The 26,981-nt window shown below is 50.4% G+C and overlaps 1 protein-coding gene across 1 annotated transcript; it reads left to right on the top strand.

Moving 5' to 3' along the window:
* MUC4 (mucin 4, cell surface associated) lies at window positions 1-26,024 on the top strand. The gene is given in 24 exon segments (XM_043473382.1): window positions 1-19; window positions 344-448; window positions 1,524-1,661; window positions 2,529-2,689; window positions 3,420-3,575; window positions 4,906-5,036; window positions 6,919-7,007; window positions 9,206-9,385; window positions 9,534-9,680; window positions 10,460-10,579; window positions 11,135-11,343; window positions 12,316-12,391; window positions 12,808-12,972; window positions 13,484-13,585; window positions 14,224-14,457; window positions 15,563-15,700; window positions 17,270-17,451; window positions 18,994-19,153; window positions 20,103-20,282; window positions 20,671-20,744; window positions 22,482-22,546; window positions 22,632-22,870; window positions 24,822-24,984; window positions 25,829-26,024. Coding segments are annotated over 24 exon segments (3,429 nt in total).
* Window positions 26,025-26,981: the final 957 nt, after the last annotated feature.

The raw sequence follows: 26,981 nt of genomic DNA, 5'->3' as shown, positions 1-26,981 counted from the left end.
ATGAAGGGTGAGACATCAGGTAGGGGGGACTCTGGGGTCTTGGTCTCTGACAGTGGCCCAGTTAGCTCAATTCAGCCCAGAGGAATGCCTGAGAGAGAACGGTGAGCTAGCACTGCCCGGCTGGAAGTCAGGCCCATGAGAAGATGAAGTCAGTGGCAGGTATAGTGGGTGACAGGCTCACCATCCCCTCTACCCCAGGAGATAACTGCAGGGGTTGGTTTGGGGATGACCAGAACACAGGTTTCTAGCTGTCTCTCCCAGCTCCTAAAGTCTGTGACTCTCTTAAATTCTACTACTCTCTGACTGTCAGACCCACGCCAGTCTTCTTTCCTTGCCTGCCCAGGAAAAATCACAACCTCACAGAGGGCAGACAGCGGGGGAAGCACAGCATCACTACCCTCAACAACCTCCCAGACCCTTACCACCTCCACTCCTGGGACTTCTACAGGTACCCACTCCACAGCTGCACCAGTCCCTGTTAATCCTGGGAAAGGCAAGTGATTCCATAGAGCTAGAGCCTCTCTGCCCTGGGAGGGAGAGGATGGAGCTAGATGTGGTGGTTGTAGTTGTGGCAGCTGGATTGTATCTACCAATGATGGCCCTTGTGAGTTGTTGGGGGTTCTGTGGATCTCTCCACGGCTCCATCTGGGTCATGGGAAGTCCAGCTGCTCTCCCTATCCCCCTGATAGGGATGGATAACTGAGTGCTTAGTCTCATCCTGCTTGCTCACAGACTATGTTGTTTCAAATCAGAAGAGCCCTACAGGGGACAATGCAAGAGCATCAGAGTTGGGTGTTGAGGGCTGGCTTTGCACACCGTGCTGGGCTAGGAGCTAGAGATATAGAAATGACCAAGGGGCTGTTTAGAGAGAGACAGATCTTGTCGATGCCATTAGAGGAACAAGCCCAGGATATTAGGTGCACTTATTGGAAGGCCCTGAGGGAATGTCAGGGGTGGATGCAAGGTGAAGAGGAGGCTTCCTGGAAAAAGTAAATAGGAACTGGGGAGAGGAAGTGCCCCATGTGGGCAGGAGGGCCTAAACAGCTGGAATAAAGGCATGGACAGGAAAAGCAGTCCTAGTGTCACCTGGGGAGGAGATCCCCAAAGAATTTGGGGTTACCAGAAATAAGGTGAAAAGTGCTGAGAAGAAAGGCTGATGTGTGAGAGAATCTTGTAGATAACAGATTGTGTAGATGCCATCACAGCTGGGGTCAGGAAGAAATTTGTTGGAGGCCAGGGGAGCAGTGTAGGGCTTCCCAGGTGGCTCAGTGGTAAAGAATCTGCCTGCCAATGCAGGAGATGCAAGAGACTCTGGTTCAATCCCTGGGTTGGGGAGATCTCCTAGAGTAGGAAATGGCAACCCACTCTAATGTTCTTGCCCAGAAAATCCCGTGGACAGAGGAGCTTGGCAGGCTAAAGTCCATGGGGTCATCAGGGAAGGCTTCTTGGAGGTGAAATACCCTACCAGCCTTAATGACTTTGGGGCCCTTGAGAACTTCCTGCTCCTCTTTGTACCGGCCCAGGTGTTCTCCTCTTCCCCTACAGGCCAAGTGCTGGAGACCGGGAGTTCGTCAGGAGGACTATGGACTTCACCTCACCACTCTTCAAGCCCCAGATCGGCTTCCCCCTTGGCTCCTTTCTCTTGGATTCCCTCTACGTGAGTCCCCAACTGCAAACCAAAGGACAGGACTCATGACCTGCATTCCACGGGCCCTGCTTCCCCTTCAGGGCTCAAAGATGGCCCTGTGACCATGACCAGCTATGACTATGATGCTTGTCAGGACCCTCCTATGTATCTGCCGCTGGCTCTGTTTACACACACTGTCTTTAATGACAAGGCGCCAGCTGAGGAAGACAAGGAGTGAGGCTACACCCTGCCCCCCGCCCCTATCACACATACACATGTGGACAGAGTGTTGTCACCTCAGTAGAGAGGTCCTGGGGCCCAGTAATCTCTCCACTGTTTCCATGGCCCCCACCCCCACTTTTTTTTTTTTTTTTTGAGTAGGAAGCCCTACTTTGGGACACTTGACTGATGCTGTTCAAATTTTCTGTAATTATTTTCCTGGTTCCCTGGTCCAAGTACTTCATGTTTCATAGAAGAGGGCTGAATGGCAGTTTTGGCCCTCAACGAGGAGGTAGAGACAGGACACGCTGTGAGAGAGCCCCACAGTGATGGAGTGAGAGTATAAATTCTTTCAGCTCTAACTGATATGGCACAAGCTTCAGGCGTGGGGGCCAAGGGGATTTACTCAGAGGCCTCTGCTCTTCGGTGGGCTGGTCTATGGATGGGTCTGCCACTGAAGCAGGACAAAACCTACCACCTTAGGAAGCTCTTAAGATGTGAGGACTGGCCTAAGAATGAAGAGTTTTTGTGGGAAAACTAGGTACCAGGACTCTCCCAGTGGGCAGGGAGATGGATGAGACCATCCATTTCCAGGGGTTGTTGACATCTCCAAGTTCTACCCTCACGAATCCCAGGAGTTGGCCCAAGGCTGGGATGCTCCCTCCCTGAATGCTAACCAGAGGAACCTTTGTGCAAATCATTTTCCCGAAGTCAGACTACCAGATTTTCTCCTATCCCAACCCTCCCCTTAAAGGCTTTTCAGGCTGGGACTCTGTGGCCATGGTGGCTCCATTCTGGGATGATGTTGATTTCTCCAGTAGCCAGGGAACCATGTTTTACCAGGTGGGCCTTTCAAAGCTCAGCACACAGGGTTCTCCAGCAGCCAGCAAGGAGAGACAAAGGCCTGTGTGGAGGGCCTTGCAAGTGTTCCTGCTGTCAGAACCCTCCTGTCAGTGGGTGGGAATTGAAGCTTTTATGAGGGTGGGGAGGAATCTGATTAGGACACAACCATGTTCGGAAGACTGCAGGTGGTGCATATGGGTTGACCATCCACTGTTTGATTTTAGAATGAGGTTGCAGGGGGTTCATTCTATTAAGGCCGAGTCAAGCAGGGCCCCTGCATCTGCTCCTGGGTTGGGTTAATGGTTCCACTCAGAGAGAGCTCTCAGTGTAGTGAAAGCTACTGCAGGCGAATACTGATTGTGCCCTGGCCATGGACAAGACACTGTAGAAGGTCCAAATGTGGAGAAGCACACACCTGTCTTAATGAGCCTCTTGTTGGACCCAGAGAGGTACAAAAAGATGCAGGTGGTTGCACCATCAGAGCCAGTTTATGCTAAGAGATGCACAAGTTCAAGTTAGAAGACTTGGGTTTCTGGGTCTTGACAATCCACTTCATACACGCCAGGTTTCCCTGCAGATTGATCTTCAGGTCACTAACTGAAAACATAAGCCTGGGAGGGGGAAGGATGGGAGACATGGGTGGACTAAAGTGAGTAGAAAATGGGGGGTTCCTCAGGAGTATTGAGATGGTATCCTCATTTCCTTTTCCATATCTGCCTTCTTTTCCTAGGAATATGAGACTCTCTATGATGACTACAACACACTAGTGCAGAAGGTGGAGTCTTCAATTAATATGTTAACAAAGACCGGAAACTACAAAGCCAGGTGGATGCTAAAGATCACGTGGGTTCATGTCCCTGCCTATCCTGCCCGGGTGACCATCGGGGTGAGTGGACCAGTGGGCAGTGTCCTGTGAACCACCTGGAAGTCAGGCATCCTAGAATCCTAAGCAGGGACCACTTTTCTAAACTCCTCTCTGAGTCAAGGACAGATGGCTGATTAGAGCACCTCCCTCCCAGCCCACCTCTCTGCCTCCCTATCCCCATCCCCACCACCTCCAAACCCCCCTGCTCTGTCTCCTGAGCACTTACCACATGTCAGGGGTGCCTCAGGGCTTTGCTTACATGCCTCACAGTAGCCAGAGCACTGGGTATTAGAAGACGAAAACATGGAGCATGCAATTTCTATAAGTAAAAAGTAGCTGTGCTAAGTCACTTCAGTAATGTCTGACTCTTTGCGATCCTATGGACTGTAGCCTGCCAGGTTCCTCTGTCCATGGGAGTCTCCAGGCAAGAATACTGGAGTGGGTTACCATGCTCTCCTCCAGGGAATCTTCCTGATACAGGGATGGAACCCATGTTTCTTATGGCTTCTGTATTGGCAGGCAGGTTCTTTACCACTAGCGCCACCTGGGAAGCCCCCAAAATGGCTGGCTATTGGCAATATTATATGGCTCAATCTAATGTTATTATCCACATATTAGAGATGAGAAAGATGATGGTTAGAGAGGTTAAGCAACTGCTCAAGGTGACCCAGCTAGCAGATGACAAAGCCAGGCCTGGAACCAAGGTTTTTCTGAATCCAGACTCTGGCTCTTGACAGAAAAGCATCCAGTGGAGAGGGTCCATGTCTCATGCTCCCCCTAGCCTTCCCTCTGGGGCCTCACTACTCTGACAGTTACAGAGTTCTTCCTTGTGTCTGGTTTAAAGTCACCCATTTCTTTATTGACTCAGCAAGTTCATCGCTTACTCACTATGTAGAAGCACAATGCTTGAAACCTGCCTTCAGAGAACCTCCAGTCTCACCTGCATGGTTCCTCTATGCTATTAAGAATGAGGGCACATTTGGACAATATCCTTAAATATCCCAAAGGAAGCTCCTCAGGCCTCTCTCAGCTCTGTGAGGTCTTGGCTAATCTCTCTGGTTGCTGAAGCTTTTTCAGACAGACCTTCTTCTAACAGGATTCCAACCCAGAATCCTTTACCTTTCCTCTCTGGAAAGAAATCACAAAGAAGGCAAATCCACCACAGCAGGTGCTTTGACAATTAGGGTGGAATCTCTGCAAAATTCCAAACTTGTCTGTATTTTAAGCCCATGCCTTTGCTCTCAGAGGTCAGGAAAAGGTGATGTGGGTGTCAGAGTGGGGGTGTGGGATGGGTGATGGGACACCCCAGATCTCTCACAGGCATCCTTGTTTGTCTCCAGCCAACCCCCAGACCAACACCTACCAGGCCATCCTTTCCACAAACGGGAGCAGGTCCTATGCCCTATTTCTCTACCAAAGTGGTGGTATGCGGTGGAATGTGACCGGGCGACCGGGCAACCCTGTGCTGATAGGCTTTTCCAGGTAGGACAGGGACAGGCTGGCAGCCCTGAGCAGATAATGAGAGGTGGTGCAGAGCAGGGCTTGCACTGCACACACACTCTGTCCCCCAGAACCGGGCAGGACTCTTCCTCGCCAATGCTTCTGACTCACTCTGATTCTGGTTTCCACTTCTTTCTGTTTCAAATGAAAAGATCCCGCTTCACCCTGCCATTCCCTTTCCTATCACAGTTCCCGTGCATGGTGATGTTAAATTCCAGAGCTTTGACTTCTAGGATTTCCATTGACATTAGCTAACCACTCTTGACTTGTCAAGTATCAGTCAATATTTATTACACCAAGTACTTAACAGGCATTATTTCATTTGACAATCACAACCACCCCATGAAGGAGATACTATTTATTACCCATTCTGCAGGTGAGGACACTGAGGTACAAATGGATAAGTCATTGCCCAAAGAGCTGGAAAGTAAGTAGCAAAGCAGGAAGTTGAATACAAAATATAAGGCTGAAATCTGCCTTCCTGACTTTATTAAAACTTTTTATTTTATATTGGAATATAGCCAATTAACAATATCGTGATAGTTTCAGGTAGACAGCAAAGGGACTCAGCCATACATATACATGTATCCATTCTCCCCTAAACTCCCTTCCCATCCAGGAACTCCCATCTAGAGTTCCCTGTGCTATATATACAGTAGGTCCTCGTTGGTTATCCATCTTAAATATACCAATGTGTACCTGTCGATCCCAGACTCCCTAACGATCCCTTCTCCCCATCCTTCCTCCCTAGTAACCATAAGTTTGTTCTCTAAGCCTGTGAGTCTGTTTGTGTTTTGTAAATAAGTTCATTTGTATCATTTCTTTTTAGATTCCACATACAAGTGATATCACACAATATTTTTCTTTCTCTGAATTATTTCACTCAGTATGATAATCTCTAGTTTCTGATGGGCTGAGAATTAACCTCTTACCCAACGGCACCAACAGCTTGTGCGGGGTCAGTGGCAAAGAAGGAGAGCAGAGAGATGGATGGGCTGTGGTTGCGGACGTGTGTTCCCAAGTGTGGGAATGGCTCATTCTCTAACACAACAGTTTTCAACCGTGATGTATGTGTAGTCGGTTGTGAAGGTCCCATGTAATCTGTTACGGGTAATTGCTGTAAATGCAATTTCTCCTAGAATGTGTTCAGGATTGCCCCATAATTACATTGCTTTCACTTGCTTTTGAACATGCCCTGGAGGAGAAAGGAGTGGAATTATCTAGCTAGGAATTTCGCATCATTCTGAGAGCACCCATGGAAGGTGTCACGCCCACGTGCGTCATCTGTCCCATGTCAAAGAGGAGAAAGGATCCGAGTGGCTGCTCTGAGGCATGACCCAGAGAGTCTGCAGGCCCCACTCGGGTTTCCTCCTTCCTGGAGCAGAGTTTAAGCACCATCCCCTGGGCAGGGGAGTAGGGTGGGATGGGAGTGGGGTGGCACACACATTGTCCTCCTAACTCAAAGACTAGCTCTTAACCTGCACCACCAACCATCCCCTATAGCACCGCCTCTCTGACACCTAGTTGAAGGGAAACTAACAGGAAGGAGGCCTGAAATGTTGCTTTCAACTCCTGTCTCAGGATCAGTTCACTGCAGTTTGTGCTCAGATGTGAGATAAATTAGGTCCTCCCACTCCTCCCCCATCTGCCTCCTCCCCTCTCCTGCTTAGCACAGGGGGTCAGTGATTCTGGCTGGCTGACTGACCAACTGGCTCGATAGCTGACGGGCCAACTGATAACTAATGACTGGCTGGACAGACTGGGTGACTGGCTGGTTGACTTGCTGGATGAATGAGCAACTTGCCGACTAAGGGAAAGGACTCTGTGTGTGATGAAGGCCAAATATTCTTTTCTTTTCCCACAGTGGAGATGGGTATTTCAAAAACGGCCAATTGACATTCCATCCAGTATGGGAGAAGTATCGTCCAGACCAATTCCTGGATTCCAACACAGGTAAAAGCACCACCTTATCAGACTGGAGGGACTCAAGTCCTCTTCTGTCTCCCACTCCGTGTGCTGTGACAGTCCTCAAAGGGCAACTCCCATGCATGTCCACAAAAGGGTGTTTCCACACCATCTGACCTCCCACAGGTGGGATCTGGACTGGGCACTTCCCAGGGAGCAGCATACCTTCTGCACCCTCTTGCAGTGCAGAGTGTACTCCCTGGAATCAGCCCAAAGCCAGCAGGACTATGAGGGGGACCCAGATCCTGGAAGTGAGGACATGGGTATGGCAGGAGGCAGGGACATGAACGGGCAGTTAGGACAAGTCTCCCAGTGTCCTGTCCCAGAGCTGGATGAGAACCCACATGAGATCCCTTAATGGATCTACCAAGAGGAGTTCAGGAGTTCAGGACATCCATTCAATCACCATATATTGAGTACCTGCTGTGTGCTGGAACTGTGCTAAGAGCCAGAAGTATGAAAAATTTTAAAAGACCAACTCTATTTGCTCTCAAAGAGCTCTCACTATGGTAAGAAGGCCAGTACTTTAGGCTCCATGAGCCTCCTCCATGACTTGTACTGTCTGGGGGCGCCAAAGGGAAAGAAATGACAGTTTCCAAAGTGTGATAGAACAAAAGATATTTTAGCATTAGAAATTAGCCATGTGGACCATGAAAGCATAAATCCAGTTCTGTTCTGTGGCAAGGAAGTCTAGTAAACAATAAGCCAAGTCAGATCATTGGTGCCATCTGGTGGAGAAAGCTGTTCTATCAGATTGGTGGTGATTTAGTTGCTCAGTCGTGTCTGACTCTTTGTGACCCCATGGACTATAGCCTGCCAGGCTCCTCTGTCCATGGGATTCTCCAGGCAAGAATACTGGAGCAAGCTGCCATTTCCTTCTCCAGCGGATCTTCCTGACCCAGGGATTGAACCTGGGTTTCCTGCACTGCAGGAGCATTGTTTACTGACTGAGCTATGAGGGAAGCTCCATCCTATCAGATTAAGGCCCTTCTATCCAGATGCCTCTGCTTGTGACATAAGGGATGTGATTGTGTGTGTGTGTGTGTGTGTGTGTGTGTGTGTGTGTGTGTGTTGGGGGAGAATATCTGGTGTGTTTCTCCTGATTGTGGAGAAAATACACAAACAGATATCATAAAAAATGACTATCCTTTTCAAAACCTTATCAAACTTTAGTCATCTTGATGATTTCTTCTTTTGTGTGGGAATAGGGTCTAAATCTCATACATTATGTCCTATTGAATTCTGCTGTATTCTGGAGCCCTGTTTCTCACTCATGGCAGCTAGGAGGGCAGTAAATAACTTACAGTTAATTAAATGTCTGGGCTTCCCAGGCAGCACTAGTGGTAAAGAACCTGCCTTCAATGCAGGAGACATAAGAGACTCGAGTTCAATCCCTGTGTTGAAAAGATCCCCTGGAGGAGGACATGGCAACCCACTCCAGTATTCTTGCCTGGAGAGTCCCATGGACAAAGGAGCCTGTCAGGCTACAGCCCAAAGGGTCGCAAAGAGTGGGGCAAAACTAAAGTGACTTAGCACTCAGGTGCACAATTAAAGGTCTATTTAAATTTCAAACGCTCTTCAGGGATTCTTCTCCCAGTTACCTCCCCTTTCCAGGGATGGCATCTGGGCACAGGGGAAGCTCCCCCAGTTTCATATCATTGGAACAGTTGTCTGCTTCATATGCCAGCTTCCCTGTGGCTCCCCAGCTGGCCTCTGAACATCAGCCTCTCTCCCGGTTGCTTTGGCCACTGGTATGTCTGTGCAAGTGTCTGAGCATGTGACTGGTGGCATCACTCACTGAGATACAGGGTGCATAAGGAAGAGCTGGTCTGGGGGGACTGGAAGAACTGGAGCTTAGAGTAGTAGGCAGGAGGGCGGAGAATGGAGTACACTGAAGTTTGGGCCAGAGTTTGGCTCTGAGTTGGGTACAGATGAGGTCTCCCTGCCCAGCTCTTGTCCCAGGATCTCACCCTAAGATCCAAGTTTAGGGTTCTGAAGCTCACATCAGAGGGACCTTTGGGGGGTAATCACAGCCAATCTGCATTGGGCCCATCCCTGGAAGACTGTCCAGAGTGCAGCAAGTGGCACACAGAGGATGCACTGATGAGTTTTGCTTGTCCCTAAAGCTAAATAAGAGCCTGTGGCCCCATGCCCTGGGATATCCCCTTCTTCGTTTGCTTCCCCAGGCCTCCAGGGGCTATGGATCTACGAGCTGTACAGAGAAGTAAAGCCCAATTACCGTTTCCGGTGTCTGCAGTGTTTGAAGAGAGAGCCTCAGTGGCCCAGCTGGGGCTGGAACCAGATCTCCTGCCCTTGCTCCTGGAACCAGGGAGTATTGGATTTAAGATTCCAGTCCATCAGCAGAGGTAACAGATTCTTCCGGTCTCTTGTGGCACTCCCACTGTCCCTATAAGCCCACTCACTTTCCCTCTGGCCATGCCTGACCTTTCCCTTTTGGGGCTCCCTTCGATCCTCCCCAGAAACACCCCCATGCCATGGCTGCCCCCGCCACAGGCATCCCAGGCCTGAGACTGTCTGGGCTTGTTGCAGGCAGCAGGCAGCTGTGCAGCTCCTCCTCCTGGCGTGGGGGTGTGTGCTGCCGTTACGGACCCTGGGGAGAGCTGCTCCAAGGCTGGAGAGTGCAGAGTCCTTGGCAACTTGGTAAGTGTGTCCGCAGACAACTCAACCCCGCCTTTTCTGGAGCTTTCTGTCCTTCCCTATCAGGGACCAGCTTGGGCTCCACGCCAGCAGTGGGACTAGCAGAATGAAGCCTCTCGTCCCCATTTTCTCCCAGCTACCTCACCTCCATTTCCTGATTTTGTAACACCAGGAAGTTTCCAGCATCCCTTCCAGCTGGCATCCTAGGGATTTCTGATTGAGTTCCTCTTGCCCCGTCTCCACTTGGCCCATAGCCCCAGCTGATAGGGGCATCTTTCTAGGGAAGTGGCAGAGGCCTGGTCTGACCTCGTCAACCTGGACCCAGATTAGCAGGCTGTCTGGGGGAAGACATGGAGTCATCTCCTGCAGAGACCCTCCAAAGGAGCTAGAGGGGATGGGGTTGGGGATGGGGATGGGGCCCAGGGAAACATGTGTGCTCCCCTCCTCCTCCCTGTAAAGGCATCAGCCTACTAGTCCCCAGACCACCAGCCACAGCCTCTCGCTCCCAGCACTTTGAGAGTGGTGGGTCTCAGCCCTCCGCCTTCAAGAAAGGAAGGACCCTGTGCCTGCCCACCAGGGGCTTTGCCGCACACGTCTCCACCGAGCCCACAAGGGAGATAGTAACTGGTCTGTGGCCTAAGGTTGTTGAGCAGAGTGGGATCTGAACTCATGTGGGCCTGACTTCCAAACCACATTCTTGTTGCCCTTATCATCTTGCCCAAACCTCCCAGATGGGTCCTGCATGTCCTCCATCTCCACTAACACACTGCTCTTCTGCACAGACCAAGAACTGGAGCTGCAAAACTGGTGTTGCCATTTCAACAGCAAGCCCTCCTTCTGCGCGCTGTACCAGCTAAGGCGGCCCCCCGTCAGCTGCGCTGGGTACCAGCCCTCAAGTCTCGGTGAAGCTGCTGGGGCTCGGCCCTTCCACTTCCAGAGCCCAAGTGGAAGACCAAGGGAGCGATACACTCTTGGGGTTTGAATGGGGACAGCACAAGCTCCTGGGGCAGGACTGTAGTCACAAGGGAAGATGGAGGTGTGTGTGGAGTGTGGCTGAGGAGGGACTTCACCCATGGCCTTGGGGGAGGGGGAGGTGTGGTGGATCGGGGGCTAATGAGAGGAAGTGGATGGGGTGGGGGCACACAAATGCAAGAGGACTTCTGGGGAGTGTTAAATGCTCCCTGAGCACCTCCCCAGGCTGAAGTCTCCCAGGCCCTTCTTTCCCTGGTCTGCCCCGCCAATGTGTTAGTTGCTCAGTCGTGTATGACTCTTTGTGACCGCATGGACTGTAGCCTGCTAGGCTTCTCTGTCCATGGGATTCTCCAGGCAAGTACTGGAGTGGGTAGCCACTCCCTTCTCCAGGGGGATCTTCCTGACCCAGGGATGGAACCCAGGTCTCCCGAGTTGCAGGCAGATTGTTTATTGCCCCTCCAATGTGGTTACCTCCTTTTTTCCAGCCTGGATGGTTGGGGACCCCCACATCACCACCTTGGATGGTGTCAATTACACCTTCAATGGGCCGGGAGACTTCCTGCTGGTCCGGACCCAGGACAGAAACTCTTCCTTCCTGCTGCAGGGCCGCACTGCCCAGACCCGCTCAGCAAATGCCACCAATTTCATTGGCTTTGCTGCTGACTACCGCTCCAGCAGCCTGCACCCTATCACAGTAAGTTGGAGGTGGGGGCACTCCCCTTACATGGAGCCTTTAGCTCAGGGACCTTCAGCTGGAGACTGAGGCCCAGGTGGAAAAAAGGAGGAGGAAGGGAAGGGGCTAGAGGCAGTGAGGACACATCCTGCCAGAGCAGTGGTTCAAATCAGGAGTTTGGGGTTAACAAGTACACACGACTATAAATAACATAGGCTTCCCCAGGTGGCTCAGCGGTAAAGAATCCACCTGCAGTGCAAGAGCCACAGGAGACGCGGGTTCGATCCCAGGGTTGGGAAGATCCCCTGCAGGAACGCATGGCAACCCACTCCAGTATTCTTGCCTGGAGAATTCCATGGACGGAGGAGCCTGGCGGGGCTACAGTCCATGCGGTCACAAAAAGTCAGACACAACTGAAGCGACATAGATACCCAACAAGGATCTACTGTATAGTACAGGGAACTCTACTCAAGATTTTGTAGTAACCTATAAGAGAAGAGAATCTGAAGAATTACATATATATATATTCTATATATGTATGTATGTATGTTTGAATTGCTGTGTTGTACACCTGAAACTAGTCAGACACGACTGAGCGACTTCACTTTCTGACCCCAAAGCCCATGCTCTGTATCCCTAACATGATTTTGTAAATCAACTTTATTTCAATATAAATAAAGAGTCAACCCTGGAGACACTGGCTTAAGATCCTGTGAGACTGAAGAAATCACATCCAGCGCTTTGTATTCCTTAGAGTAAAATAGGGATGATAATAATACCTACCTCACAGGGCTCTTGTGAGATTTAAAAGCTAATCTCCGAAATGTACCTTGCTCAGAGCCTGGCCCAGGCCAAGCACCCTCATGCATGGTAGCTTGCATCACCTCATGGTCACAGTCCCTATCACTTTCACCATCGTCCAAGCCCTAGGCTCCTTCCGCTGTTTCTGGCCCCATGTAGGTTGGGCTGAGGTCTCTGCCAACTCCCTTCCAGGTTCAATGGCTCCTTAAGCCCAATAACACAATCCATGTTCAGCTCAATAACCAGACTAATGGTGAAGATGCAAAAGGTAGGCTGGGCCTCTCCTGCCTCCCTGGCTCAGGGTCAGTGGGGTGCCCAGCATTGGGGAGCAGGGTGCTGGGGTGGAGAGGCAGTGGTCTTGGGGCAGAGCAGCATGGTTGTCACCCCACGGTCCCTCCAGCAGCCGAGCCGGAGCAACTTCTTCACTGGAGCCAGGCCTTAAACTTCCCTCTTCACGTCTCTCCTTCCTCTGGGGCCTCATCCTCAGCTCCCAGGGAGAAGAGGGTGGGATGGGCCGAGAGCACGTCCTGTGAGTGTGCTTTGTAGTCACTGGAGAAGGACCGTGCGGGGCATCTCCTAGCTGCTTTCAGCCTCCTCTCTGCAGCTTTAAACTACTGCTGACAAGTCCTGGGCCTCCAGGGCTCCAACACTGGCTTTTTCCTCATTTGTCTCCCAACATTCTAGACCAGGAGATCTTCAACAGCTCTGGAGTCATAATGACCCACTACGGCTCCACGGTATCAGCCAGTTTCAATGGTGCTGTGGCCGTCTCTGTGCTCGCTAGCTCCAACATCCTCCACATCTGCGACCTTTCGAAGGGGTATCAGAACCACACTGAGGGCCTCATGGGTAAGGAGCGGGCAGCACTCTGTCTCTGCAGCAGAGCTCAGATCCCCAGCCCACAGGCAGCTTCCCCTCCAGTGCACCTGTGGACATCCCGAGAAGGGTTTTCCTTTCTCAGCGGAGGCGGAGGTGGGACCTCTTCAGGGGCCTTTGAGGCTCACTTCCCGTCCTCCCTAAGCTGCAGGCCCAGGGCAGCTGAGGGGCCACTGAGGATGGGCTCTGGAGACCATGGGGCTGGCAGCCACCCTTCCCCCACCTCCCTCTCTCCCTTGGGCTTCACACCCTCCTTCCATCCCCCACATGCCCTCCCTTCTTTCTCCACTTCCTCCTTTCCCTGAAGCAGAGGGTAGGCTCTGAGGTCGTAGTCCTCTCCCCTCCTCCTGAGCAGAGCAGATGCCACCAAAAGAGGCTTCCCAGGCCCCCTGCTCCTCCCTACCTCTCCTTGTGCCCTGCTGGATGCTCCCTGGGGAAGGGAGGGCCACCTCCCAGGGTGGCTGAGTCCTGCTCCGTCCCTCAGGCTTCTGGAACGGCAACCCAGATGACGACTTCAGGATGCCCAATGGCTCCACCATACCGAAAAGGAGCTCCGAGGAGATGCTTTTTCACTATGGAATGACCTGTGAGTCTGGGTCTCAGGGTCTTTGAGCAGATGGGGCAGGCCCCAGGTGAAGGAAGCTGCTGTACTGTCTCCCTCAGGCCTATGGGAATGAGACCTCTGTCCTTCATGAGAGAGGAGTAGAAAGGAAGAGACCTGGGGATGCTGGTGCCACCTCAGCTTTGTCCCCTCCACCCCAGATTGGTGCCCTCCATTCCCATCCCACCCACAGTCCTACCTGGAAGAGAAGATGAGGGAGGTGGGTGGACCTCACCCCCTAGAGCGGAGATTTCCAGACTTAGAATCTGGAAGTCACTCTGTCCTCCCCAATCCCAAACTATATAAAACGAGGGTAAGGGGTGGACACAGGAGGCACGAGTGATAAAGAATCTGCCTGCCAATTCAGAAGACTTAATATACAGGGGTTCCATCCCTGGGTTGGGAGGATCCCCTGGAGAAGGGCATGGCAACCCATTTCAGTATTCTTGCCTGGAGAATCCCATGGACAGAGGAGTCTGGTGAGCTATAGTCCATAGGGTCACAAAGAGTCAGACATGACTGAAGTGACTTAGCACACAGCACACACAAGGGGTAGACACAATAGAATATAGCTGAAGTCCCACCCTGGTACCACCACCATTGCATCACATAATGTGTTTTAGGGAAAATCAATGGAACAAGCCTTTTTGGCAAGAGGGACGACAATTTGCCTTCCAGCTTCACTCCTGTCTTCCTTTCACAACTGCTGCAAAACACATCCTTGAATAAAAATTTGACCTCTTCTTGTCATGGAGATGATCAATGCATCTTCGATGTCCTGGCCACAGGAAGTGAAAACCTCGGAAATGACACTAGGGAGATATTTAGACTCTACCAGCAGATGAACACTACCCTGAGTAAGTGGTGTGAGGCCTGGGGAAGTGTGTGCAGAGTTAGGGCACAGATAAGGGGACGCCCTTCCATGACACTCCTTTGAACTACACATTTGTAAAATTTAACAGATTCTTTTGCTCAAGCTATTGCTTTATTCAAACCCTCCCATGACTCCCCAGCTCACTCTGTCCTTAACGATGACCTTCAAAGCCCTATCCAGTCTGATCCCATTGCCTCTCCAAACTCTTCTCCTAGGACTTCCAGCCCCACTCCCTCCGCACCAGCCCCACTGGCTTCTTTGTATTCCTCAGACATGCCTGGCTCCCTACCAACTCAGACTGCATGTGCAGTTCTCTTTGCCTGGAACACTTTGCCCCAGGGTACCTGGCAGGCTACCCCAGGTGCCTGGCGCCCCTCACCTCCTTCCAGTTTCTATTCAAATGTCACCTTCTCAGCAATGCCTTTCTTGGCTAACCTGTCTAAAATTTCACATTCACCCACACTTCCTATTTGCCTTCCCTGTTTTGTTTTTCCTCCTTAGCATCTATAACTATCTCTAGTTAATAACACATTTTCTAATTTTCATAGGCATCTTTTTTATTATTTGTTTGTTGTAGCATCCTTACTACATAGAACAGTGGCAACCATAGAGTAGGTGCTCAATAAATATTTGTTAAGTGACTGGCTGAATGAGTGAATGAATAAACAACGAAATGGAAATAGCAGGGCTCCAAAACACAGATACCAGTGAAAAGGTTATACTCCCTCTCTATTCCTGACAAACACAATGCCCATGATATTACCCTCATGGTTTTCAGTCCTCTTCCAAATGTAAAACTCCTCAATAGTCTGAACAACGCTGTCCTCTGATTCACTTCATATCACACCCAGCATAGCATTCTGATCAGGAAAGAACTTGAAATAAATCCTGTCTGGGGAGAAGGTTGGGCAATACAACCGCAGCCTGATCTTCATGGGTTGTGAGCTGGTGCACAGACTAAGTCCTGTTTCTGGAGATGGGTCCCAGCCCGAGGAATGCCTCCCACAAGCCAGAAGACTGAAAAGAGATGGCCCAGAAGGTAAGGGAGTATCCCGCCTTAAACCCCACATCCCTTCTTTGTGTCTCAGATCAGTACCCACCCTCTATCAAGGGTCCTGATGTGATAAAAGCCTACATGGGACAGACCACAGTGGTTAATTACACCAGCAATGCTAAGGACATCACATTCACCCTCAGAGAAAACTGCACGGACTTCAAGCTCTTTGGTAAGAACACTGGCTGGGGGTTAGCGGATAAGGTCAGAGTTAAACTTTGGGTAATTTTGCATTATTATATCCTGTGCAACTTCGTGTCACTTCTTCACTGGAATATCCAGGACCAGCATTTCTTAGGAATGATCGCTATAATTCAAATAGATGCCCCGCCCCCCAACCCCAGTGAATAGCAGTGATGGGCTTATGGAGATTTGGCCAACTAGTTAGATTGCCTCTGGGCATATACAATTTATTCAAAGATTCATTTCATCTCAGTCTTGAAATATGTTATCATCTTCATGTAATCAACAAATTATTAGAATAAATATACCACTTAACAGGTACTAAATTTAAAACATTGCCTATCTATTAAAAGAAGGATATCACATGGAACAAGATTTAAAGAAATACAAAACCTTTATTTGGTCCATTTCTCATTATTTTTATGTTTGTCAACCGTGTTTACCTCAATTTGTCTCTCCTTGTCTGCTTTTCTGTGCTTGGGCCAAGGAAAGCTTCATCTTTCTCTCACAGGAATGGTGTGAAGACCCCATTTCAGGCCTGTAACCATGATCTGGCTCAAGAGTCAAAGCCCAGAGAGCTCCCCAGCAGTCCAGTGTTTAAGATTCAGCACTTACACTTTCACTGCCATGGGGCTGGGTTCAAACCCGGTTGGGGAACTAAGATCCCCCAAGCTGTGCAGCGTGATTGAAGGAAAAAAAAAAAAGAGTCAAAGCCCACAGCATGCAACTTGCCTTCTGTTGCCAGCACTAATTAAGCTGGTGACTGTTCTTGGTTAAACCAAAGCCCTTAGGGACCTTATTATGAACTCTGAACACCCCTCTGACTCATTTTCTTTCTCTGTGCATAAGAAGGGACTGCTTTGGCTGCACCCTGTTGCTCTACATGGCATCCTCCCAGGTGTCAAATTAATGGCACCAGGAAATTTTCCTGTCCACTTGGCTCCTATCCTGAAGAGTGATGGCCTAGAAGTTATACTCGCCTGTTCCCTACTATCAGCTCTTCTCAATCTACTGTTTTCAGGAGATGTTCTTAAAAACACAAGACACGTTGGATCAGAAGAATCCTTATTGATAAGTAGCAGTGTTTCACTGTGGTCTGCTGTCTGAAGCTGGCTGGCCAAAATTCTAGGAGATGAGGGCAGTGAAATCAGGGCAATGGTGGGGCTGTTGTGAAGCTGATGTCAGTTTGGCCTGCAGTTTAGCCTGGGGAAGTGTTGGGAGGTTGGGAGGGAAAGTTGGGAGGTTCCTGGCCTTCATCCTCTGTCCCCCTCCTGATGAACCATTCTGGCGCAAGCCCAGGGGTCTCTTCAAGGGGCAGGCAACTGCCTTCTCCTTGTGGAGTGCTGCCCCACAGCCACTGAGTTGGGCTGGTCCCACCTCCAGTTTGGAGTATAATCAGGACCACCCCAGGAAACTGGCTTTGCTCAAGGAAACGCCAGAGAAGATCAGAGGGGTGGTCTGAGAGGGGTGGGGGAAATCCAGCATCTGTACCTGGGGTATCAAACAGCAGAGCAGATGGGGCTCCCAACTCCCAACGATCTCGTCTTCCTCGGGACAGAGAACGGGACATTGCTATGGACACCAAAGCTGCTGGAACCATTTACTCTGGAGATTCTAGCAAGCAGTGCCCAGGGAAGCTTGTCATCTGTACTCAAGCCAAGGACAGTGGTCTGTGAGTGCAAGGCAGAGAGCCAGTGTTTGTACAACCAGACCAGCTGGATGAGCAACTCTTCCCTGGAGGTGAGTGTTAGAGAATGGAGTAGGGGCGGTTTCCCTGTGGAGGGGAAAGGAAGTGGGAATTGAAAGGATGTTTTCCTTCAGCCCCTTTGTATCAGGTGTGTGTTGGGAGGTAGGTAGTGAGTAGAGCAGATACCAATCTCGGGTCACAAACTTACTAAAGTATACGAAAGAACTTTCTTTAATGCTTGTAGCTCAACTGAATTTTTATCTCCCAGCTCCCATTCAGCCAGGTTGGTAGGAAACTTCCACCTCAGGCTTTCTTGGAGTTTCCCAGTTGTTTCCAGCTCCATGGTTCTGGAATAAGGCAGTGAAGCGTGGGGTAGGAAGGTGCCTGTGCAGTCCCTGGGCCTGAGTCTACACAGATCCCAGCTCCAAGGGCCCTCCCTTCAGGCTCCATGGCTTCTGTGCTTTGCTCAGACAAAAGAAATCTCCTGTAAGTTGGCTTAGGGTCCCATCTGCATAGAAACACTGCACAGACACTTTTTTTTTTGCGGTGGGGGGTGGGGGGGGGTGTCAGATCATTTTCACGGTATTTGGAAGAGAAGTACAGATCCCCTCTGATCTTAGTCCCCCCCAAACCCTTTTTTTCCCCTTTTACTCTCTTCCTCCAACTGAAAGAAGCATCTCTTTCGCAGTTGGGAGAAAATCCTTCTCCATTCAAGTTTCTAGCCAAGATACCTGGGCTAAGTCATGGATTTGGCCCCATCTCTTTTGTTTTTTCTTGTCACTTTTGAGGGGAGCCAGAAAGGAAAGTGTTTGGCTGGCAACACCCCATCACCCACCACTTCTTTCACGTCTTACACATACACACCCTCCTCCTGAAGCATGAGCAGAGAATCCCCACTTGAAAGGACTGAGGTAAAGGAGTCCAGAAGGCAGAAAATGAAAAAAATACAGATTGGGGGGGAGGCAGGGAGATTAAAATCCATACAGTATTTTAGATATCCCAAGATACCTAGTCTTGACAGTAGAAAGTGTTGAAAGGTTCCATTTCAGGGAGCTTTTGCATGTCATCCAGTAGGGGAGATAGAGAAGAGAGACATGAACTTGATGAGAATCTGGTTGCTTCCCCCACTGTGCCCTTGTTCTAGTTACTGCTTGCTCTCACCCTGCTCAGCAGCAAGCCTCCTTCTTCTTGGTTGGGAGTCAGCAAGGGAAAGGAGAACAGCAAACTGTGGCTTACGTGGGATCCAGTATTCCAGAGATGGTAGAATATTGTTTTAGCCACCGTCTTACTCTAGAAAGGATTTCAGGCAAGGGGATTTGCTGTGAGAGGGAAGAGGCTGGGACCCCGGGGCAGGGGCCGGGCACAGAGCTCAGGATGGCCCAGGGAGGCCACATGGCCTGGAGGACAGCCTGCCCTTGACAGGGTCGGGTGGGCCCAGGGCCTGTTCGAGAAGGTGGTCAGTGGATACCGACATAATTAAGACAAGGACTTGGGATCCATTGGTTTTCAGACCAACAGGGTGGGTTACAGCAACACCCCAGAAACCCTGAATGGTCCAGCTCCTTGGCCGCCCAGTGATCAGCAACCCATTCTAGGCAGCGGACTGCAAGTGCGATGGCAATACCTTCGGCCGCTACTGCAACTACTCCAAGGACCCCTGTGATGAGCAGTGCTTCCCGAATGTGAAGTGCATTTCTGGAAAGGGCTGCGAGGCCTGCCCCCCAAACCTGACTGGGGATGGACGTCACTGTGCATGTGAGCTGGGAACGAGGGCTTGGCAGGAAGAGGTTCTGGGGACAGGTGACGTCTCGAGGGATGGCCTAACACAGCTGGGCAAACCATTTCTCCCCACTTTACAATGAGCTTTTAGAATGTTCAGTGCAGGTAGGTATGGTAAGGAGGCGAGGTGGGTATGGTAGGTGTGAAGCTGAAGGAGAAGAGGTTGTACAAGCACGGGGGAGGGATCAGAGAAGAGCAGCCCCGAGTCACTGTTGGGAGAAACCCAGGGCAAGAGACTGAAGATGGCCTGGAGAGGGAAGGAGATTTCCAGCAGCTTCCAGGGAACCAGAAGCCAGTGGGAGTGGGCCCTCAGGCTCCTGGGGATTTTCAGATATGCCAGGCCCAGGGTCTCTGCATTTCCCCAGTCAGGACATTTGGGGGCAAGGGGCTGCTGTGGGCATCTGGCAGCATGGGTGCCTCATCTTTCCTTTGAGTCCTCCTCCCACCATCTGTTCCTTGGCCTCTGAGCCATCAGAGTCACTGGGGACATCACAGTGAGGCGTCCACTAAGCCCCTGAAGTGCCCCAGTGAAATCTAGAGACCACTACATCTTTGGAGCAGAGACCAGAGAGGGTAAAACCACAGCCTCATAAATGCAGAAAAGGGGATGGAAGTGAAGAAAACAGGCTGGTGGGCTTTCCTGAAAGAGGGTCCTTTCCTGATGGGGAGGGTCTGATAAACTCTCCATTCCCTCAGCGGAAGTGAGAGAACCCCTACCTGGCAGAGAAAAAAAGGGTTGCCTGGCAAAGAAATGCCTGGAAAAAGAAGGATAGTTTGGGGTTCAGAGTGGCCCACAAACAGAACATAGTTTAAGTGGGCTTTGCGAGAAAGAAAGCTAGCCTGTCCTGGGAGCAGGTTTCCCTGGGCTGGGGCCTGCCCCCTGCTGCCGGGTGTGGTGCTGCTGACCTCTCAGCTCCCCCTGCAGCTCTGGAGAAACCCTTCCTCTGTCAGAACGAGTCCTGCCCTGAGAACTACTGCTACAACAACGGCCTGTGCTCCGTCTCCCACACTCTGGGCTGCCAGCCCGTCTGCACCTGCCCCGCGGCCTTCACCGACGCCTGCTGCTTCCTGGCTGGGAACAATTTCACTCCAACCGTCCATCGAGGTTAAGACCAGATCCTCTGCCATCCCCACTTCTCTCACCTTGGGTGAAGATGGGGGACTCCAGGGGCCAGGCTAAGTCCCTCAAACCCACAGGACAGAGCTCCAGATTTCCCTCAGGTGGTGGTAGATTGTAGGCTATGGGAGTGAGTGGGCGGCAACTGTCACAGCGGGAATCGCCGGCCTCAGCGGTCTGCTGAGAAAAGATTGAAGGTGACCCCACAGCTCAGCACAAGTCAGGGGAACCTTGACCATAGTCCAGCGTGCACTAGGGTGAGGGTCAGCAGACTTGGCCACTTCTTCTGTGACCTTCTGTCAGTGTAGGATAGGGTGGTCTTTCTGGGCTGGGTAAACCTGTGAGGTGATTATGAATCTGCTTTTCCCATCTCCAGAGCTTCCTTTAAGGATCATCCAGCTCTCACTCATTGAAGACGAAAATGCCTCCCAAGCAGATGTCAACGCCTCGGTCAGTGCTGCAGGCCAGCTCTGGGTGGGGGGCGGGCCTTGGCAGGTTCAGGCAAGGTTTTAGCCCTGGCTTGTGCCTTCTGAGTCTCAGCATCCATCTGGATTCTACTGCCAGAGGAGGCAGGAGCCTCTTGTTCCAGGGAAGGCTGAGGGTGAGGAAGGCAGGAAGGCCCAGGATGAAGATTTCCAAGAGGGCTGAAATGGCCAACTTGCAACGAATAGAGTCCAGGGTGACCGGGTCAACACAGCCTCTCCTTCTGAACATCCCTGGGGACCTACACTTGGATATTATGTGGAAGAAACAGGGCATTTCACATCCAGGAAACCTTCCTTGACTTCCCTGAGGGGCTTCCTCTTCCTGGCTCCCATGCCCTAGTCCATTGCCCAATCATAGGCACAGTAGTACAGTAGTTGTTCCTGAGGCTCTAGAATCCTGCTGCTACTGCTGCTCAGTCCCTTCTGTCGTGTCCGACTCTGTGCGACCCTACCAGGAGCCCGCCAGGCTCCTCTGTCCCTGGGCTTCTGCAGGCAAGAATGCTGGAGTGGGTTGCCATTCCCTTCTCCAGAGGATCTTCCCAACCCAGAGGTCGAACCCGGGTCTCCTGCATTGGCAGGTGGATTCTTTACCGCTAAGCCACCAGGGAAACCCATATAGAATCTTAGCTGGGCTCAAATCCTGGTACCACCACTCACTGGAGCAGGTATAATGATTAGACAAATTATTTGATCTTCCATCTGTAAAAATAGAAATGATGATAGTACTTAGGTCAATGGTTTGTATGAAGGTTTAAACGATTATGTAAAGTGCTCGGTTCAGTGCCTAGAACACAATGTGTTAAAAAAGATTATCCAAATGACTATTACTGGTGCTATTACTACAGCACTCTACACTCTGGTAAAATCTGTTGACGTTTGTCTACTGAGCCACACTATGGCCTTTGAGAATGGACTGTTTCTAAGTCATACTAACATCCCCTGCACCTGACTCCCCTGCTGCTGCTGCTGCTGCTAAGTCGCTTCAGTCGTGTCGGACTCTGTGCGACCCCATAGATGGCAGCCCAGGCTCCCCCGTCCCTGGGATTCTCCAGGCAAGAACACTGGAGTGGGTTGCCATTTCCTTCTCCAGTGCATGAAAGTAAAAAGTGAAAGTGAAGTCGCTCAGTCGTGTCCGACTCTTAGCGACCCCATGGACTGCAGCCCACCAGGCTCCTCCATCCATGGGATTTTCAAGGCAAGAGTACTGGAGTAGGGTGCCATTGCCTTCTTCGGACTGTCCCCTAGGTCTGGCTAAATATAATCGATGTTCAATATACACATGGGGAGAGAATGAATGGGTAAGTCAGGAATTAGAGGCAAGTTAAGGGCTATTCATTGAAAGTCCTTCATTCACCAACAAACTTCTATTAAGCAGAGATGTGTGCCAGTCACCAGACTAAGCTGGGGTGTAGGGATGAAGAAGTGATAAGAAACATTCTTGTGGTCCAGTGTCCTCATATTCAAAGAAGGAAATAGGGAATTCCCTGGTGGCGTAGCGGTTAGGATTCCGAGCTTTCACACCTGTGACCTGGGTTCAATCCCTGGTCAGGGAACTGAGTTCCTGCAAGCCAAGGGGCTCCACTAAAAAAAAAGAGAGAGCGAGACAGGGATGAATAAGTTCATTAAAGTGGGAAGGGTCTTCTCTGTGGGCTGGGCCTCACTCTTGCTTCCACTCCCCACCCAACCCCCATCTCTGCCCTAGGTGGCCTATAGACTGAAGAACCTGGAAGTGTGGGCCTTTCTCTGGAACAGACAAGTGGATCAAACGTAAGCGGGACTGTCCCTACCTGGTCCCTGGGTCCTCCCCCAAACACCTCTCCCCTTGGCCCCTCACTGTACTCCTCCCATACAGTAAACCCTCAACAGCACCAGCCTCAGGAAGCTCCCTCCACCACGGGAACGTCATCTCTGAGTTCCAGTACCACCCTAAGGGCCCTGTCATTGACTTCCTGAACAACCGGCTGCTGGACGCGGTGGTGAAGATGTTCTTACCCCCGGCTCCCCAGATGAGGGGGAAGAGAAGTGGCGGGCCCAGGAACAACGTGGCCTTCCACTCCATCTCCAGGAAGGACGTGTACAGTGTGATGACTCGTGAGTCACTATTTGGGGGATAGCTCCTGGGATAGGAGAGGGGGGAGGTAGGCAGTGGGAGCTTGTCATAGGTCTGCAGCCCACACAAACCCATGGCTGAAATGTATTCTATAGTGGGCCACAGATAAGAAGCAAGTCAATTTAGTTTTTTTTGTTGTTGTTGTTTGTAATTTTTGAGAGAAATTGTGAACATTTTACTCACTAGCCTTCTATATTCAAGAACAGGAGCACAAAGTACTGCTTGGTGAGTCCCCATGTGTACAATCCCCAACTGCTGTTTTCCATCACTGCCAAGGGTTTTCTCTCTCTAAAACTGTTAATGATTTGGTTAAAAGGCCATTGCACTTTATAAACATAAACGAAGACATTATTTCTGCCTTTGCCCCCCACCTGGAGATAGTTAAGTTGAAACCTGGAGACCTGGCCCAGGGGCAGATAGACTCCCTTCCTGAGAAAGTGTGACCCTCTGCAAAAGCCATCCCCAATCCAGGTCTCAGTACCCCCACCTGGAAAATGAGGTGGGATTTCTGAGGTCCCTTTCAACTCTGACAGCCCCTAATTATACTGGAACAGGAATAAGATAGGTTGGCAAACTTGCCAGAGAAGGAAAGAAATAGCTCACCCTATTTTTTGAAGTCAGGCAGAGAGCTGGCAGGACTATGCCAAATCCAACAGAAGCTGCTGTTACTTGGATCAAACAAGAGCTTCTTCTAGAATCCAGGCTAAGCCTCCTCCCTCCCAGCGGCAAAAATTTGAAATCCTTCAAACTACTATGTGTATGTGTGTGTGTGTGTTTGGGGATGGGGGGAAGTAGGGTTGGGGATAAGGGAATAACTACTCCAGACCTGATTGACTTTTAGTAGCAAAAACAAAAACCCCACAATTTTTATGACACAAGTACAATATGTTTATTATAGAAACTTCAGGAAACACAGATTAACAAAAAGAAAAAAAAAATTACCTATAATCCCAAACCCCAGAGACAAATTCATTCTGCTCATATTCTTTTGAACTTTCTTGTATGCATAGGAACCCTCACACATATCAATTTATTTATTTTTTTAAGATAAGAGGATCAAGTCATGCCTAATGTTTGATAACCTCCTCGTTACTCAAATTGTGAACATAATGCCTTGTCTATTGTATACACATTCCATTGGATATTTTATAACACACAATGTTCATTGGAAGGACTGATGCTGAAGCTGAAACTCCAATACTTTGGCCACCTCATGCGAAGAGTTCACTCATTGGAAAAGACCCTGATGCTGGGAGGGATTGGGGACAGGAGGAGAAGGGGACAACAGAGGATGAGATGGCTGGATGGCATCACCAACTCAATGGACATGAGTTTGAGTAAACTCCGGGAGTTGGTGATGGACAGGGAGGCCTGGTGTGCTGTGATTCATGAGGTTGCAAAGAGTCGGACATGACTGAGTGACTGAACTGAACTGAATTGAACATACGTGCTATAGTTTAAACAGAATGTTATACTAATAGTGACCATTTATTGAGGGTTACTGTGTCAGGCACCTACTGAGTACTCTGCATATATTATCTCATTTAAACATCGAAGCAAGGTAGTTTCCTTTTAAAAATAAGGAAACTGAGGTTGAAAGAGTTAAGAAATTTCTCCCAAATCACACAACTAGTTAGCAGTAGAGTTTGCGTTTCAGTTCAGTCTGGCTGACTTCAAAGCATACACTCTTAACCGATGCATATCTGGAGCTTATCAGTTGCACAGTATGCTTTGTTTAACAAAACCACTCTCCTGAAACATTGCTGCTCTTATAAACCATGCTGCTCTGAACCTTCATGAACATATGTAATTTTCCTGTGGTTTCCAATTATGTCTCAGGATAAGTGCCTGAACATGCAATTCTTTCTCGAAAAGGTATAGGCTTGCTGTTAATCGGTTGTTTTCCATGTTCACATGTGTCCTACCCAACAGTGAATGTGAGCATGCTGGCAACATACTTCCAATGCAATGGCTACAAGGACTACCACCTGGTCTACAGCCCCCAGGATGGCTTCACCTGCGTGTCCCCCTGCAGTCAGGGCTACTGTAAGCACGGAAGCCAGTGCCAGCACCTGCCGGACGGGCCCCGCTGCAGGTACCTCATGGTGTCTGAAAATTAGGATGATTCCCTTTGCCACTGAGAGAACGGGGATCAGAGAAAAGGGGAAATGGAAAAAAATGTCTGAGTGCCCACACTGGGTGGAGGATAAAGATAGTCTATTACCTCTGCAACTCAGACCAGCTACTGGGGGGCAGGGGGATATTATGCCCATTTTAAAGATGAGAAAACTGCAGCTTAGAGAGGATAAGAAACCCAGTAAGTTAAGTGGCAGTATTCAGGCTCCAAAGCCAAACCCTTACACATGATTTTACTTCTTGGGTGGACAGCCTGCTGTCTCCTGGTGGAAATGGAACCCTCTGTCTTGGGTCTAGACCCGGCCCTCCTTAAGATTACCACTCAAGGGTGGTCCTCTCAAACTGGCGCCCTTTGTCCTGTTGTCTCATCACCAATAGTGAGGGGAGCGCGCTGAGCCAAAGGCCTACTAAGGAGAAGGGCAGCGCCACCCGGGCCCTCTTTTCACCAGAGCGCCCTCTGTTTTGGCTAGTCCCCACTACACTTGCAGATACAACCAGCCCGCTCCGCACCGGGTCCATGGAGGAATAGGGGCAGGGCTGGGTTTGTGTCTGCGCAGGCTCACCTGCAGCCAGCCCCAACCCCCTCCCTGCGGTCCAGGTGGAATGGACCTTCTGTGAATTCACCCCCACAGGTGCCTGGGTTGCCCTGGGTCTTCCATCAGCTGGGCAGCAGGGCTGACTCCACCCGTCCCCTAGAGGGGGGCCCAGCCTGCCTGGAAAACCTCCTCCTTGGCAGGAGAGGAGGCATGGGGAGGATCAGCGCCAGCCTCCTCCCCTGCTGACCGCGTCCCCTCTATCCCCAGCTGTGTGCCCTCCTCCATCTACACGCCCTGGGGCAAGCGCTGTGAGCAACTGAGCATAAAATTCCGAGCCTTCTTCGGGATCCTCTTCGGGACCCTGGGCGCCGTCTTGCTGCTGGGGGTCGCGGTGTTTGTGGTCCTGCGCTTCTGGGGCCGCTCCTGAGCCGGTTTCTCCTACCCACTGGACTCCGAGAGCTGAGGCCTCGCGTCGAACACGAACACGGGCGGCTGTGGCCTAGGATACCTCCGGACCCACCCCAGCTTCACCTGCACAGACTTTCAGGCATCGTGCTTTTGGGATACTGGAAAAAGGAAGATGACTGGTGACGATTCATTATTCTTCAAGAAGAATGATTAATGGGAATGAATAATAAAGTCAAGACTGCAACTTGTTAGTACAGAAGACACAGAGGCTGACAGGAAGAGGTCATAAAGATCTACTATATAAATAGATGGGTTCTCACCAGACCCAGCCACAGAGAAACTTACAGAAACACAGAAGTCACATATCAGAGTTGATGAGGTGATGGCTCTAAATTAAAAACCAAAATACATTTGCATACAAAACTCTCCCGTTCACTTCTAATTAAAGTCTATTTAAATAAAATCCCTCTGGCTTTTTGTGTTTCCAAAGTCATGGATTTCATTCATGATTTTCCTCTGGTGGCTGAAGGCCTTGGCACAGAGGGTGGAGGGAGCAGAGGTCAATTGGACTCAGTCCTCCTTCCGCCCTCAGTTACTCCATGTTGGGAAGTTGGGTTGCTCCAGCCCAGACTTGGATCTTTTCTTCAGCCTCCACATCACTTTCTTCCCCTCCCCACAACACAAGCCAACGCCTGGCTCTCTGAGGAGGATGGTGAAGATATCCCAACAAGGAGTATCCCCAACTCTCTCCAAGGACCCCTCCCTGCCTTGCTGGTCTGCTGCTGACTGTGTTCCCTGGAGGAATGATTGAATCATGACAGCCCCCTTTCCAGGAGCCACTCCATTCTTAGATATAGGGTCCCCAATCCATGATGTACTTTCTCTGTCCTTTCCTGGGCCCTGGTCAGAGCTTTTGAGCTGCCCCATCCCATATTCCTTAGCTTCATTCTGCTTGTTCCCAGGAACCTGATCAATTTCCACCCCATCCTTCTCTCTCAGCAGGCAAAATTTC

Source organism: Cervus canadensis, chromosome 7 (assembly GCF_019320065.1).
Source record: "Cervus canadensis isolate Bull #8, Minnesota chromosome 7, ASM1932006v1, whole genome shotgun sequence".
In the NCBI taxonomy this organism is placed as follows: domain Eukaryota; kingdom Metazoa; phylum Chordata; class Mammalia; order Artiodactyla; family Cervidae; genus Cervus; species Cervus canadensis.
Note: the sequence above shows the minus strand (reverse complement) of the source record. Positions and strands in the feature narration are given on the sequence as shown.